General features: G+C 35.2%; 1 protein-coding gene across 2 annotated transcripts; it reads left to right on the top strand.

Annotated features, from left to right (window-relative positions):
• The first annotated feature begins 219 nt into the window (after nt 1-219).
• LOC126371503 (uncharacterized) lies at nt 220-16353 on the top strand. 2 transcript variants are annotated; one of them, XM_050016816.1, is made up of 3 exons: nt 220-411; nt 9209-9678; nt 14854-16353. In XM_050016816.1, exons 1-3 carry the CDS (start codon nt 342-344, stop codon nt 15319-15321), a joined length of 1008 nt encoding a protein of 335 aa, XP_049872773.1. In that variant the 5' UTR covers nt 220-341; the 3' UTR covers nt 15322-16353. The 2 variants fall into 2 exon arrangements, with proteins under 2 accessions (XP_049872773.1, XP_049872774.1); XM_050016817.1 differs by lacking the exon at nt 220-411 and adding an exon at nt 5432-5713.
• Nucleotides 16354-16942: the final 589 nt, after the last annotated feature.

Consider the following 16942-nt stretch of genomic DNA (forward strand, 5'->3'; position numbering starts at 1 on the left):
GCCCTCTACTGCAAACAATCGGTTTTTTGCACCCTTTATCACGGGAGCGCCGGCCGGCCACCATAAAAGCCGTGGAAATCCATTCAGGACACACTTTACACGTAACGCGGCGAGCAGAACGTATCCGCCGAGCGCGATCCTAAACCGCAGCGTGCGATTTAAAATTAAATAGAACACGGACACGCGCTAAATTCAAAATAGGTTCTAAAAAAGAATTTAAACAAACTTTTATTTGTTTTAATTCATAAATATTAGTGATGTGCCAGTGATTTAAGAAAACTGTGTTTAAGTGTTATACCAAAGATTTTTTTAAGTTATCTGTGATAGTTAAAACATCAAAGATGATCGATTTTTGCAATTGTTGCACTGGATGTTCCTCAGCCAAACAGCTCTCTACGTATTCTAGATACAGTAAGTTTCATTCATGCTTATTAAAAATATTCACTTTATGAATTTTCCTTATTGACCTACGTAAATAACTATACGGTTACTAAGAAAAGTCATTGCAATTTAAAGTGATGATTTAATGCACAGTAGATAAACCACAATCGATTATTTCTTTTTATTTACTTACACGTAATTTGGTGACCTAATTAATAGACCACGTAATGCAATTACCTGGTACCAATAAAAAAGTTATCAATATTTACCTATCTTAAACAGGTAAAACTTTTCATTTACATGTTCAGTTATTGACATACTTATATAGAAAAGAAAATACAATTTCCGGTAAGTATTTGATAATGTTGTTCCTTTAACGCGATTCCGGCCAAGTAGTAAGTCACGTCAAAAACAAAAAAGTTCCTTTAACGAAAGAAATAAGAGTCAAAGAAAAAAAAATAGAGAGTAGCTACGTACGTACATACAAAACTTATCTACATAAAGCATACTTAAAAATATTGTTTCAAGATATGTAAAAGTGAAATATAATAGTAATGCGCATGGATTAATCAGGCTTTGTAAAGTTATGTCTGTCTTTGACAAAGTGAAAATGTCTATTGTCCATGAGAATCATTAATGCATTCATTCTTTAAGTAAAACTTCTAGACACTATAGGTAACGTAACCTATGCAGTCTGCTTATCAACAAACTACCTAAAACTAATAACGCATATTGCAATGAGGACCTGGACATATTGCTCTATATATTGAATGAGTTACCTAAAGATAAACAAACCGACTTACACAAAACACACAACACAAAACACGTACAATACAAAATTAACACAAAATAACATAAAATAAAACACAACATAAAACATAAAATAACATAACATAAAACAAACAGAAAATTAGGAAATTAGAATCTTTTATTCAACGTAATTATCATGGAAAAACTTGTTGAAGGTCAATGTGTCATTTTTGAATCTACGTCATTTTGCAAGGTGTTATGGCTGAGGAGAAGAAATGACAAGAAACTGCAACATCTTTACATTACAAGTTATTTAATATTCATCGTTTACATTACAAGTTATTTAATAACTAGTGGAATGTGTCCCTTGTGTGTTTAATACTAGGCATTTTTAAAGGAAATAAATCTAAATCAAAAAATCAAAATCAAACAACTCAAGTAAATCTTATAATAAGCTTTTTTACATAAAGTATATTATGTAAACGATGTTTAAATCTCGCGCTTATAAAAACGGACTACAATTCCTTCGTGTCTAATTTGATAGTCGTTTTAGAAGCGTACCCTGTCAATATTCACATTTCATTTCACGCAATACTTATATGAAGACAAACTGAAATGATATTTACTGTTTGTGGTCAAATATATGTTAAGAGGATTATGTTCAGCTTAAAATCTGTGTGTACAGTATGATTTATATTGCGGTAGACAAACAATGCCATTGACGGCCAACGAAGAAGCCACAGGCGACGCCGGTCGCGGAAGCTAGTCAACCTTACGGTAAACTTAGATTAACTCCAACCGACGGCTAAGGAATTTCACCAACCGAAATTGACTACCTCGGCCTGAAGAAAACGCATATTGTTCGAAGTACCAAATCAGAAAGCACTGCAGTGCCCTAACATATGCACCCACTTCCCCTTCTTCTATCGTGTGGGTTGTCAGGTGGATTACCAACATCGTCAACCTTCCTGTCAGGGTTATTATTGAGCCGCCAAAGGCCACTGACATGGCTCATGTAACGACTACTTACATCAGTAAGTCGTAACTGGGACCAATAATCTAAACATCTTGCTTTCGGACAACCAGATGATCAGCCTGTATAGTTCTGACCAAACTAGGAATCACAAGGTGATCTTTGTGATACGTCCCCACCGGGATTCGAACTCAGGACCTTCAGAATGTGAGCCCAACGCTCAACCATTGCACTTACGCTAACAGTGCTCAACATTGTACTGTAGTGCAGTCAGTGCACGAATATAAGGCTACCCTCATCTTTCACTACATTTCCGGTATCAAAACTTGAATTAATTTCAGTGGCAATAAACAAATCTTCACATTTCCACAAGCCGTAGGGTCGTAGACCGAATATCCTTTTAAACTCCAACCTCCATTGTTTTATTTTTATCCGGAAAACCGGATCTTACGAGGCGGAATATAATTTAATCAGTGTTTGACTAATTGAACGTTGACGGTTAAACTGACGTAGAATCGTTTCTATTGCTACGTACATAATTTAGTTAGTTAATACCTTTATTACTCTCTTTTGTCTCTTGTAACACGCATATGTTAAAAATCTTATACAAAGTCATATGGAAAACAAGACACATTATATAGGTGAATACCGAATTTCAATGTAAGAAATCATTTTAACAACAATAGTGACGTAACCTAACTTAAACCACCGCCCTAAACCAACGCGCATGCGAAATAAATATAATAATGAATCACTAATGCGAGATGACGCGAAAACAATATTTTTCACCGACGAGTCATAAGGTAAGGTTACTTTCTATGAAGATGAGTAACTGTGAACTCATTCGCAAGTGACACCCGCTTTTGTAGGCTTTCCGCCGGTGCGTTCCTATCTTCACCACATCGTAAAACATTTAGGACCGGGTTTCTTTCATTCAAACCACTGCAGACTACAAACAAATCTAGATCGTTACGTAAAATATCGAAAACAAGAATAAATTAAACTGAAAAGTCTAATAACTCGAGATAACTACTTATCCTATACTCAGAGTGCTGATTTTCACTAGCATTGTCAACAGAACATAATACAAATATAAAAAAGTATTCCACAAACTATCGCTTCAAAACGAATTTAATCTACAGACCCTAAGGTTGCCTGGAAGAAATTGCTATTTAGCAATAAAGCCGCCGATTGTGCTTGTCTTTTCACTTTTGTAATTGCTTTTAGTATTGTGTTTACATGTACAATAAAGCGTTTTTGTATTGCATTGTAAATGCCAGCCAAAACTGGAACGCACCGTCCCATAACATTTCACCCACGCGGAAATTCGGGAAATCCGTGACTCACCGATGAGGCAATGCTCGGGAAAGCCTTTATATGATTAAAATTGGTTTCCACGAAGCAAAAAACAATAATCTTCAGAAAAAACAATAATGGTCTAATTGATGAAAGCTATGTAATTATGTCTGTGGGGCAAACGCCGTGTGGTGGGAATCACAGACGCGGGAAAAAAAGTCATTTAAAGACCATTCTCTGATTACCGATTACGATTATGACATCGTTATTATGTAGGTAACTGTCGCTATTTACTCATTGCATAATTATGACTTTAATTGAATATTCATTCAGGTATGTTAAGAAAAAATTGCATCTATGAACTAATTTGTCAATGTACACCATGAAAAATGTTTAAAGTAATACAAAATATTTGCTGTAAAGATAACCTTCTTGGCAGTTGGGTAAAAAAATATAACTAAAAGAAAATAAACTCGGAAGCATAGGAGATAAAGAGTAACAAAAGAAAATAAAACCCCCAAAACAAAACAGTAACATTCGAAAACTATTATTAATCACAGCTTTAATAATCCTCTATTGACAGTATCAACAAGAGAGTACAATGGTGTTGCCTTGTTAGCCACGAGACAAAAAACGTGTCAAAGTCAATATAAAACCTGACCAACCGACTAACTACATCGAACCACAGCATACAACATTTCCCTAAAGTGAACATGCTACATTGCCAGCATACAAAAATAAAGCTATGACACTTTTTAGTGATAGTAAGAAAGATTAACATGGACCTGTTTTGAGCATGTTTATTCGTTGAATCTGTGCGACTATCTGTGTCGAGTCTCTTCTCTTTCCCAGACTTGATTTGTTTTCTTTTATTTGCGCTTGGTGTTTGGTCCTTTCATTATTTTTCGCGCCCTCGCTGTTTGGACAATTGTATGGTGGACATAACCTCGAAGGAAAATGAAAGCTGTCACTAAATAGTTATGTTGTGAGTGTGTAAGTTAGTAAGAAAAGTTAGCGTGTCTAAATTTAGATACACCAAACATTATCATTAAAGTTGCTTAGGTACCAGTAATAAGACCAAAATCAGAATGACATTGATGGAAGGTGAATCCTCATAGAACACACGACAACACGCAATCTAATCAATTACATTTCAAAAGTGTCATTTACTTTAGATTGAGACATACTTAACCCCCCCTCCCCCTTCGCCTTGTGTTCACAAAAGGCGGAATGAAAAAACATTACAGATTTTGCTCACAGTGACCGATATTACTGGCAGTGATCTAATTACTTTTTTCTGTATAGGTAAATGTGTTCAGATTACGCAATTGAGGTTTGATCGGTAAGGAATTAGCACACTATCGTGAGTTGAGATCGCGGTGATTAAATCCGTTGGCGGTACCACACGTGCCGCGACTGACGCCCGATAAAAAGTCACATAGGATTCGGATAGACTCATCGATGATTCACCGTCACCACGCCGACCCAATAATCCGTTCACTTGCACAAAATACCGAAAACGAACAGCGTGGAGAGGCACCCTTATAAAAATATTGGGTTAAGTAATTCTGATTCCTTACTTGAATGTTTGAGATATTTTATCTTTATCTAATAAATTTAATCATTATCTAAGCTTTTGTTGATAAAGATTTTATATGACTAATAAATACATGTGAGCTTTAAAACATATTAAAGTTTCATTCGTGTTTTATCTATGAGGTCATCAACCTGTGTAATTTTAAACAAGAAAGTATTAAATTGTTGCAACATATAATAATCAGCCAACTGATAATGAGTAATTCAGTGATTGTGCAATATTGCTAAATCAATTTCGTCTATAAGGTATTCTAGAATTTCTAAAATGCGTGAAGTTCGTGGATTTAGACCTAAAAAATATATTTTTAAGCTCCCGTTGTCTTTAGGAAGTCTCTCGCTGGTCGGAGTACGCTTTCCGGCGGGTGGGTAAGGGTTTTCGCATAGTTTGACCGGCTATTTCATACACGACTCAGCATTTCGGTGGCCATTCATCGAGGAGGCTGCTTGCGCGCCGGTCCGCACTCGCTCCTCGCGCCACGACGGTGACACACGCACTCCGCACATATCGTGCGAATACAACACTAGTGTTCCACATTCGAAAATTAAAAACCAACAAGTGCAATTAAAAACGTGCCCTTATTTTTTATAATTCCGCGAGTGTTTCCAGCCAGTGTTTTCTTAACGTTGCATTTTCATTAATCTGGAAAATCGTGTATGAATATGGACTTGCCTGAAGGAGCTACATCAATGCGTTGTTCATGGATGTCTTTTTAACTGGTGTGTGTTTTATTATTGTTTATTTTTAATTATTTTATTTTGTGTTAACTGTATGCGTATACATGTATTGTTTGAGTCTATATGGATTTGTTTTGAAAACTTTAATCTGTAATTAGGCACATGTAAACAAATGTCTGTGGGTAGATATTTATTTTTGTTAATTATCTTTTACTTTGATACATATTAAACAACATCTATCTAAACTCAATCTAATCTTGATAACATTGATTAATAATACTATTATGTTCTATTAAATGTAAGTCCACAGCTTTGTGAGCTTTAATTAGTACCTACCTGAGTGTATCACAATAGTATATTAAACTTAATACTTACCGACAATAAAATAAATAGGTTCGTAAAATGACACATTAGCTATAAAAAAATTGTTATAGTTGTTACTTACCTACTGCGTTCGAAAAAAAACAATTCAAAAGCTTTTAAATCGAACTAACATTTAAAACACATTGCAATTCTAAATTCAAAAGCATTTCAATCGAATTCTTTCTCATTTTTGGTAGTGGACAGTTGTAGTACTTATTAGTATAATGTAAGGAGCAGTTCGTGTGAGAATGTTCAACATTCACCGGCGGCGATCGATCAAAGGGTTTTCGCTGAAACCGACCAGGTGACATGCGATCCGAACGAAGCATTCGATCTCTCGCTACCTTTTTCGTCTAACCGTAATTGTTTAATTTGTTCGAATTGACAACCATTTACATAATCGACGGGTTTCTACTTACTTGGTGTTTATGGTTGCTTAATGAAAGTGTTTTATGACAAATTTTATGGTCCTATTAATGGCAAATCCAAAGTTAAGATTAATCATTTATACTTAGATTTTTTTTTCATTGAGTATATTTATTTACTTCAATCAGCATCATTATAACGAGTGACTAAAGTCTAAAACATAGACATAACGTTACGTAGTTGTTCCTAATACAGCAATTTAGACACAGTTTTTAGCTTAAAAACGTAATGTCATAAAAACACATCCTATAGTGATTTGAAACAATGGCTAGTGAGTGTGTTTGGGAAAACCCCTTGGTTAAACCTCATCATGTGGATACAGTTTGATCTCATTGTCCGATGCATTCGATATACATTAAAATGCTACCGGTCACAAACAATTGTAACCAAAAATGTTACTAGCCGGAAAATTTACACCATCATCATTCTTCTGCCTTTATCCCACTTTAAGTGGGGTCGGCACAACATGTACACCTCTTCCATTCATTTCTATCATCTCGGCACCCACACCTTTCACATACATAATATCCTCTTAAATTTACACCATAATCCTTTTTAATTTTTCTCAATTTTATATTCCAAAATCTTTCGAGAACTATTTGTTTTCAAGAGTCAAAATTCAATTGATTTTACCGCAAAATTTTAAATTCGGATAACTTATTTTGAGATTTTATTAAAAATAAAAATAATAAATTTTAGCAAAAAGAACTGAACATAAATTCCAGACTTTAGACGAAGCTCAAATTCAATATTTCCGTCCTTGTTATCGCAAAGAAAGCGAAAGTGACAGCAACACGACTGAGATGAGAAAAAAAGCATTAGTATGTATGTCACGCGTATTTACTTAACATACATTAAATTGTCAACGACTCGGATTGACCCAATGATTCAGTGACCACGGGCCATTCTTTATCCTTGTCTGACGTAATACATCAACAGTACACGTCTGCCGTTCACTATTGTGTGATCTTATTTGATTTTCTAATAAGTGAATTCTGAAAATCCGTTGTATTTAAGTCTCATATTTACAGACTTAGAACGTAAACGAAAATAGCATGGAGAATCGTTAAGTAATAAGGAAAATCCACGCATGTATGTTTAAGTTAACATCAACTAATGCAAATAAGTAGTGTAGTATACTATATAGCAAATACGTAAAATAGTTTGATCTACTTTAGAGCAACTCTCTCTCAAAGAAAAGCGAGTTGTATTGTTATGAACATTTTCCGTTTATTCCTGCCAAGCCCACCGTAATAAATGTTGTAAAATAACATAACTTGAAAGGGTAACTTTCTACCTTTTTAGCACCTGAGGCGAACAAAGCTTGGCGTTTCAATGTTGGTGGTGCTTCTCCTTTTAAAATCTGAAAACGTTCAGAGAATTGCAAGGCTGTGTTGGGACATAAAATAAGTTTTATGGCCCCGGCGCGAAACATCAAAACCCTCAATAAGCTTCAAACGTTAAATCGAACGAACACGTCTGTCATTTTTGCGCAATACTGTTTAAAATGACATGACGAGCAATAATGCCATTCCGCGCGAAATAAAGGTAAAACAATACACTTTATTACCCATAAGACGCTAAAGACGAAGCTTAACACAATGTTGTTATTTTTGATGAAGCTTAAAATTAAAATGGATAATAAAAATGTTTTTGCACAAGCAAAAAATATTGTTAATATAAATAACCAACGGCACTATTATTTGCGGCGGGCGCGTTGAACGAGGCAGAACAAATGACGTCGGTGTACTTCAGCACTAAAAGGCGTTCATCCCGGGACAGGAAAGAAATTGATTAAAAAAAAATCACGTGCGTAACTTGTAATGGTGTAGAAAGTCGAGAGGCCGAGTTGTGTCGCGATGGAGATTGTACGAAGCTCGGCATTTACGATAATCGCAAGCCTTATTATTTTTTATGTGACTCGGTGACTCCCGGAGTTAATGGGAATGCACCGTGAGAAGCGCACTTGATAGTGCGAATCAATGAACATTTTTGACTGCATTTTAAAGATAATTTCCCGATTCCTTCGCGGCTTCTTTCTAAGAAATCCAAATAAGGCTTCATAAGGTTCTTTACTGTTGTTATTTTGCAAACCAAATATACTTTCTTAAAAGCAGCTGTATTTGGATGTAAGCAAACTAATTATTTACCTTTTGTAAAAAGAAAATGTAACACTTATGTAACAATATCAAACTTATGTCAAAAAATTGTTAAAAAGCACGTTATAACTGGTTTTATCATGTCATAATGTCCTGAACACCTTATCTACTTCCTCGGGACAATAATTATGTTAACTAAACAGATACATTTCATTATTATTGTCTTTTTGTCGTTATCGGAAAATCGGTTCGTCACTCACCTGCTGATAAGTCTATTATTACCAATATGAACTATGTCAATCCCACCCGATTAGTGTATGAATCATATCTAAGAAATTTGATATAAATTAAACGAGAAATTTGATTAGCCAATCAGTTCGCCTTGAACTACTGCAGAGCTTACATCACCACGAAAAACTTTTTTTATATACGTAACTTGTTTCGATTTTTTAGGAAAACTGTTATGTCAAGTTAGTAATTTACTTGGCTTCTCATGATCAAAGTTGAATAAAAACTTTATTACTTATATAATACCTGAATAACTTCGTAAAAATTTGACCAAAAGTAACTTTACCCAACTCTGCCGAAATGAAAGCTTCGAAATGTCATAAGTATGCCGAAGCTAATCAGCTTTATTTCCTTGTTTCAGGTTTTCCCAAAAAGCTTTTGGTAGCTATATCCTTAGTAGTATTAATAGCCATGTTCATAACACCGACTGAAGCTCGAACGTTGGAGAGGAGGCGACACAAACGTGTGGAGGGCATGGCACAGACCAAAGACACGAGCAGACTTAGCATGGCGCACAGAGGACGCCACCAGAAAAGGCTAGAGAATCTAACACTCCCCACGAGACGCGACGCCAAAGAGCCCCGACGACCAAAAAACGCGAAAATTTACGTGAGAGAAACGAGGAAGATCCTGAGAAAGGTGAAGAATACGATGAGTTTCTTCAGGGACGACCAGCAGCAGCTGAGACTGAGGCAGGAGTTGAAGAAGTACAGGGAGACGGTGCCGAGTTGGCTGCCGACGGTCAACTTCGTCGACATTCACTACAACAGTGCGCTGCACTACAACAATGGCAACGCGAAGAGGAATGGCAGCTCCGCTCCTGAACGAAAAGTGAGTTTCTATCTTATACTTGAGTCTCCGCGATAACTTACCTTATTATGTAACTTCTTTATCTTTTTACATAAACTTATAACATCTTTTACATTATTTTTATTATCTTTGTATTCATTGTTAAACTAGTGGAAGTAGCATTGATTTACCTACCTTTCCTCTCTTATCTCACGCGTCTATTAACACTGCAAATCTATGAGTCACACCGTCTAACATGGTCCAATCAAGTCCGTAGACTGAATAAATTATATTATGCAATAGTATGATGAAGTGTATTTAATATTTGATGTGAATTTTTAACATCTGACAGTGTAATTATATTGGTCGATCAGTACTGAAGCGAGGCCCGCCCATCCTGCTGTCCCGCGCACTTTTTACATTATTTTAAATTTATTTTTGCTTTATTTAAGACAAAGGTTCCCGCGTGCATTAGCCGCGTCTTAAATGAGGTTCCGTCGAGCCAAATTACATGTGCCCTGCCTTTGTACCGCGTTTATTTACTTCACATTGTACTTAAGGGCAATAACTAGATGTGCAAGCCCTTAATTTCAAGCACCGCTTCGCGTTTATAAAATCGGCGCAGTTTTAAGTGTTTTATAAAGGGTTATTACGGCTACATCAATATTGCTTCATTTGGAACAGCTGAATGAAATCTCAGTCAATCCCAAATCACTCAACAAGTATACGTAATTATAATTACACAAAAACAAAACAATCATTTAACAAATCAGACCAAAATAAAATCAGCACCTTTTAATCAAGATGAGTTATGTTTGTGAAAAAAAGTACCGCCCACACGATACAACCAATGAAAAATGATCTCAAACGTTATGCCAGTCACATTGTTACCGCAGATAGAAATAAAGGCGCGCTTAAAGTAAAAGAGTTCATCTAATACTGGTGATATATGAATCTGAGAAGCTGTTAGCGTCTGTGGGAGAACCAAGGAGCCAGTTAAATGTTTCGAGGAAATTTGCATAGATGGACACCGGGTGATTCGGCGTCGGACACGCGAGCCGCCGCCGCCGCCGCCACGCACGTAGCCGCTACACACCGACATAATTAACCGAACGAGTTATGGTTATGGTAATTCGGTCCCAGATCATCGATTCTTCTCGCCGCCTCCGTTCATAAAAATATAAAATACACACGCGACTAACGGGCTAAGCTCTCTTATTATTTACAGAACACACATCTGGACCGCGACTTTCTATTATGTATTCATATTGGACACCCACTAATTAGTACACAAAACAAAAGTTAATGCGACACGAGACAATAAGTGTGTGTGCAGTAGAAGTGTTCGGTGCCCCTACACACTATGGGCTGGCGGAGAACTATCGGAGCTTTAACGTAGAGTAGTCTAACTCAACAACGCGCGGTCGCCAAGTGTGCACGCCGACGAATATTAAATATTTCATATGTACGTCTCGACAGTTCGTCAATGTATGGCCACTTAAGAAATTCAAATATTTGACATTGGGCAAAGGAAAGCGTTAGAATTCAAGTGATCTCGGCTCCGCTTCGGCTTAAGTTGACTTACGAACAATTTAAAAATTAAATACCGCTCAAATGAGACGTTAAAACAAAGGGCCTCGACGAAAGCAACGCGTGGACCTACCTCGTGATTGATTCGCTTCAATTCTTATCTTAGAGTGGAACGCGTGGAGTCGATGAATCATGCGCTAATATCTTTGCTCTCATTTGGATCATGGTTTCCTTTCTTCAATTAAATTCGTATTAGTCTCGGATTACTATTTTTGTCGTAAAGAGACGTAAATAATTCTTTAAAACATTAGGTGTGGAGGTTTTCATGGTGTACGGCCGGCATTGTTCGGCTCGGCATTCCACGCGGCGGGCTTTCACGGCGACCGGCACTGCAGCCTCGGCTAGTGTTTGCCGAGTATTTACGATTTAACAAAACAACACGAAATGTTAAAAACACATTATTTGTCCAAGTGAGACGAATGTGAACTTACGATTCCGGCGACGCGCGTTTGTCGACGACACGTACGGAGCTAAAGCCTGCTCTTTAAGGCAAATGTATAGTGCATTGTGGATGCACTCGAGGTCTAAACATGCGGCTTATTCTCGGTCGTATTTGCGCTGGTCGAGCTTTTATTATCGGGTTTCCGACCGGCGAGTGAGGACGACCGCTAATCATTTTACGACCCGTAAAAGATTAACAAATAATTTTACAATCGTTAATAATTTTCTCTCGGGGAACCCTAGTTCTTAAAACAAGTTTTTAATTTAAAAAAGTAGATTAAATTGGTTTTTGATTGTTCTGTGCGTGATGATTATTTAATGGATTAAGTAATAACGGTAACATACACAAAAGATGACGAATATGTATATTATCTACATGTGAATGCGTATATTATGGAACATGAGTCACCCATTCACTAACTACGAGAGGAAGTCATAGGAACCGACGACATAGTAATACGATTCCACATAAACAAATGCTCGATTAAGCTGAAACACTAATTATCATTCCCGGTGGTACTGACCACAGCACTATGATATACATTTTTTATAAAAATATTAATAACATTAAAATAATATGCCGTAACATTTTTGCTTGATCAGTATTAATTGCAATGACAATTTCTAACTACATTTTCTAACGATATTTGTACCTTTCGGGAATTCCCGTCTTACGCATTTATCCTTGCAATCTACTTGAAGATAGTACTCTACTTATACTATAGCTATATTTAAACATGACATTGGTGCGTAGATTAATAAAAAGACAGGGAAAACGTCACTATATGCCACCGATGCCGTGACATTCGCTACTACCGAAGCCACGGGTCAATTGTATTCGAAGAACTGTGATGCACCAAACGGGATGAGTTCATTCATTACTCTGTTTAATAAGTACTCAAGATTTACCGTTTTCCTGAAATGTTACTCACAGTGACGACATTTGAAGTATTTGTTATTTATTGTTACTAACATACAGTTCTGATTCAGTCAACCATCGATTGTTAATTTTGACGTATGTTTTGTTACGTACTTTATACTAAATTAATTTATCATTATTTTCTGTCTTAGCCACACTACAAAACAAATGAAACTCTATATTACACTTACAACAAACATTAAACACCTACAAATAAATACCTACTATGTATCTATTTACTAAATCGTGGCATATTAACGACGAAATATGTTTCAAAACATTTTCAAAACTCTGTTGCCGACGCTAATAAAAAGTAGATAACAAAATATACTAGTCATTCAGTAAAACACTATTTTTGCTTATTAATATAATAAAATATATTTACAAGCCAAAGAGTACTTATTTATATACTTACAAATAAACTATCTATTACAAATGATGACTTGTGCCTTTTACGCAGGACATTTTTACTCGCATTTGAAAAATCCAAGAGATCGGTTGCTAGAACCGGTATGTCTACTTCTTTACCTAGATATTAGCTCGACTTCAGTTCTCACTCTTGCACCTTTATTGTCCTAGGACGGAACCGGTACGATCCGGTATGTGAAAATCTTGATGACAAATGAGATTAGCTTGTTAAATTAAAACAAACAACGATAGACATTGATAGACATGTGAATCGGTTGTAATTTAAAATAACATCAATAAAATTGTTATATGGCTCGTAGTTCTAAGGTTTTACACATACCTACATTTTCCCATTAAGTATACTTACACCTTATTAGACAATTCCTTCGGTGAAATGTGGGCATTTGGTGAGATGGAAGTACCTCTGATTACCCCAATTGAAAATATGATTGTGAGCTTGTGTTCGAATTTTGAACATCAACTTAATCAGAATAAAGTATTGCAAACACAGCCTACATTGAGGTATATTTAAGGAGTAAGTGTACATGTATTTAAGTTAATTTGACTGAAACTGAATCTTTTACCAAACTACATAGATTTCATGTTCGTTAACGCTTCTTCTTCTTTGCGAGTCAATGGCGATCGATACTAAAATTTTGCTGACTAATAATTGGCCACGCTTACGGCATTGTCAATATGTTCGTATAAGCTGAACATGATCATATTTTAAGTATAAATAACGAGATGAACGATAATAATAATATTGTCAGACAATTATTTCATAGACAATTGTAATTCACATAATACTGCTGTAGCCGTAATTGAAATCACGAAAACGGAATAAACGCTTATAGCTAATGAAACATGACAGCAATCAAATAAAACGACACATAAATTTACAATAACAAACTGGAACTAAAAATACTAGATAATATTGAAGTATTTGTTACATTCAGTGTATCAAATAAGGTGTAGATAAAATTTTTATGTGGCAATGATTAAGTATACCTATTTTTTGCCTAGTAACAATTGTCTTTAATAGACATAGATTCTAGATAAATCGTTACAAATATCATCTCTTACAAAAAAAATGATTTCAACATCTTCTAAGAACTAGCTCCTTAATAAATATTGAGCCACTACTTAAAAGGTATTCTGTGTTACACAGTACAATCATACAAAGTTATGTTAAATTACGTTAATAATCAACAGATACTAAATAAGCACTTAGTTTACAAATGTAATCGTTACGATAAATACATTTGCCTGATGTAATGTATTGTGACATTCATGGTACACGATTATTCGTTTAACTTTACTACATTTATAAGCAGGACAAAATGATGTTTAACATTCTGAACACAAGCTTTTTATAAGTAGTATTCGAAACATACTAAAGAATATTCAAAAAAAATTGCAATAAAAAAATCAAAATGCCTAAAGGAAAATAATTTTGAACATGCGCTATGTAAATCTCGCAGAAACCTCCCCAAGGCCTCGCGACCGAATGTAATCATCGAGTCAAATACAGCTTAGAATCTTAGCTAGTAGTTAACACTACGAGATTCCTACATCGTAGACCCAAGAATAATGTCAGTTGTATCGCACTCAGCCTCGACACGAATCCGCGCTATAAACTATCGTGTAGTACATTAAACGCAGCTTATATCACAGAATTATATACACAATTAATATACTTAATGTAGCGTATCTGTCTTCATTTAATCATTGATTACTTACGTAAACTAATTACCAATGAACAATAATTGAATTCGTTATAGACTTTATGCTCCTTGAACCCGTACTTATTGAACTTTCAATTTCCAACGAGACTAATGTGATATCCTCTTTTGTTGCAGTTCAAGTTCCTGATGCCCAAACTGTACAAATCACTGGTCGAATACGAGGAACTCTTTAAGCGATTCCAGAATGTAGAACTGAACTTCCCCGACGACCCCTTCAACGCATATAAGAACAAGCGCAACGAAGTACTACAGAAGACATTGCTGAAACTATACAGCACGATACAAGAAGTCAACGACAGCATGACAGCGGTCAACATGACCATTCCACAATTCAAGAACAAACTCGATCTATCGAAACTAGAGATGAAAGTCGACGCGACGCAATGCCTAAGAAACGACTTCCTCTTGTTCAGAGGGTACGGAAACCTTCTGAAGAACTGGTACTCGGAATTCCGGTGTCCAAAAAATGGCAAGAACACATCTCAACGGAAGATATGCAAGGACTTCGAGGAAATGTTAAAAGAAAGAAAGGATAGTAGAAAGGACAGAAATGTAAGGACCAGGAGCCGAGCGACGACGTAATAGTTTTAGGATGTAAATTGACTTATTTATTCCTCTAGGTTTTTAACGTTTGTACTTATTTATTGTATTGGGAGTGATTCGTAGTTGAAATGTAATTTTTAACATCATTTGTAAAAAAATGTTTGACAGTTGAAATTTCAACGTAAAGCCAGTGATTAGACTAAATAATTGTGATCGCGGAGAGTAAGAAAGTTTTGAAGAATTCTCCCGTTTAATAATTGTTGATGTGCTCTCTGTAGGTGTTGTGTTGATGTACTTGACGAAACAATATTATTGTTGATTAAGAAATGGGTACTTTCTCTGTGATATTTAGTATTGTGTAGTTAGTGAACATTAATTTATTGAAATTCTTAGCATTTAAGCAGTTGTAATAAGTTCCTCTACTTATTAGCATCGTGCAACTCTCTATCTGTATTGCGTCTTTGTTTTATCTGCCTTGTTGTGTTTGTATTGTCTCCTGTTATTTATTACTGATGAATCTAATTCATGAATATAATTATTTATTGCTACTTCGAAATATTGTTAAATATTTTACAAGTACTTAATTTATTCTTTTGCACTAAAAATTAACTTACAAAACATTTCATTTATTTCCTTTCAGGATTGACAATGATTCTATTATATTTATATATTCTATTGACATTCATTGTATGTGTCGTTCTATTGGCTTAAACATTCGCTTAAGTTAATGAAATAACACATATACAATTTGAAAATTCAGCCATGCAAGAACTTAGTTTTATTACTGACTAATCTCTAAACTATCTCGTCTAGTATTACTAGTAGGCTCTGAAGCCGTTTTAGCCAAGAAAGACTTTTAGCTTAATTTAAGTGCTTATTTATGTATACTTAGTAGTAATAAATGTAAACTTGTGCCGTAGCATAAACGAATGAACTGATACCTACCGTGTCTATACTTCCTAAATGTACATTAATGTAATGTCGCGCATAATCTAAAGCTACTTTTGTTACATCTGAAGTATAAGTACATACATGATAGTATTAAAATGAAAATAAAATTATTCAATCTCATCACTTTGTTTTGTTTGAACAACCCGCTTGAAAATTATTAGAAAAATAATGTGGCCAGTAAAGAAAGAAGAAAAAATATGAACAATATTTAAAATAAAAAACGTCACTTCTGTTTTTGAGATACGGGTTACTAGGTAGGTATAATATTATACTACTTAGGTAGTAACAATTATTATGCATAAATGAAAAAGACAATACAGAGACTGAAATTGCTAGTTTAAAATAATAATCTGTAAACTAATAAATAGCGTGGCGGGTTTTATTTAACGTGACTTTATTGTCGATTTTCCGCAAATGGCATAACTAGATAGGTACTTGTCTGAAGAACAAAGATAATCAATTCACTGCGTTTTACTAGAGACATCCGATACGACTACATAAAACTTATAAGCATAGTAGTGCCATCTATGTATCAATTAAGAAAACAAACACTCAAATCTAAACAAACTTCGTCTCTTCATAGTTCTGCTACTAGACGCTAGATGGCACTGCTAATTTATTTTTTGAATGCCACCTAGTGCACTTCTTGATAACTATTTTTATACAGCTATCTTTCATCGTCATAATTATACCAACAGCAATGTTGTAA

This window comes from Pectinophora gossypiella, chromosome 12 (genome assembly GCF_024362695.1).
Source record: "Pectinophora gossypiella chromosome 12, ilPecGoss1.1, whole genome shotgun sequence".
NCBI lineage: Eukaryota > Metazoa > Arthropoda > Insecta > Lepidoptera > Gelechiidae > Pectinophora > Pectinophora gossypiella.

Excerpts from the sequence above, each read along its gene's own strand:
- LOC126371503 (XM_050016816.1), top strand. The coding sequence starts at position 342 with ATGATCGATTTTTGCAATTGTTGCACTGGATGTTCCTCAGCCAAACAG. Across the intron at positions 412-9,208 it reads CTCTACGTATTCTAGATACA|GTTTTCCCAAAAAGCTTTTG; the intron begins GTAAGTTTCATT and ends TCCTTGTTTCAG. Across the intron at positions 9,679-14,853 it reads GCTCCGCTCCTGAACGAAAA|TTCAAGTTCCTGATGCCCAA; the intron begins GTGAGTTTCTAT and ends CTTTTGTTGCAG.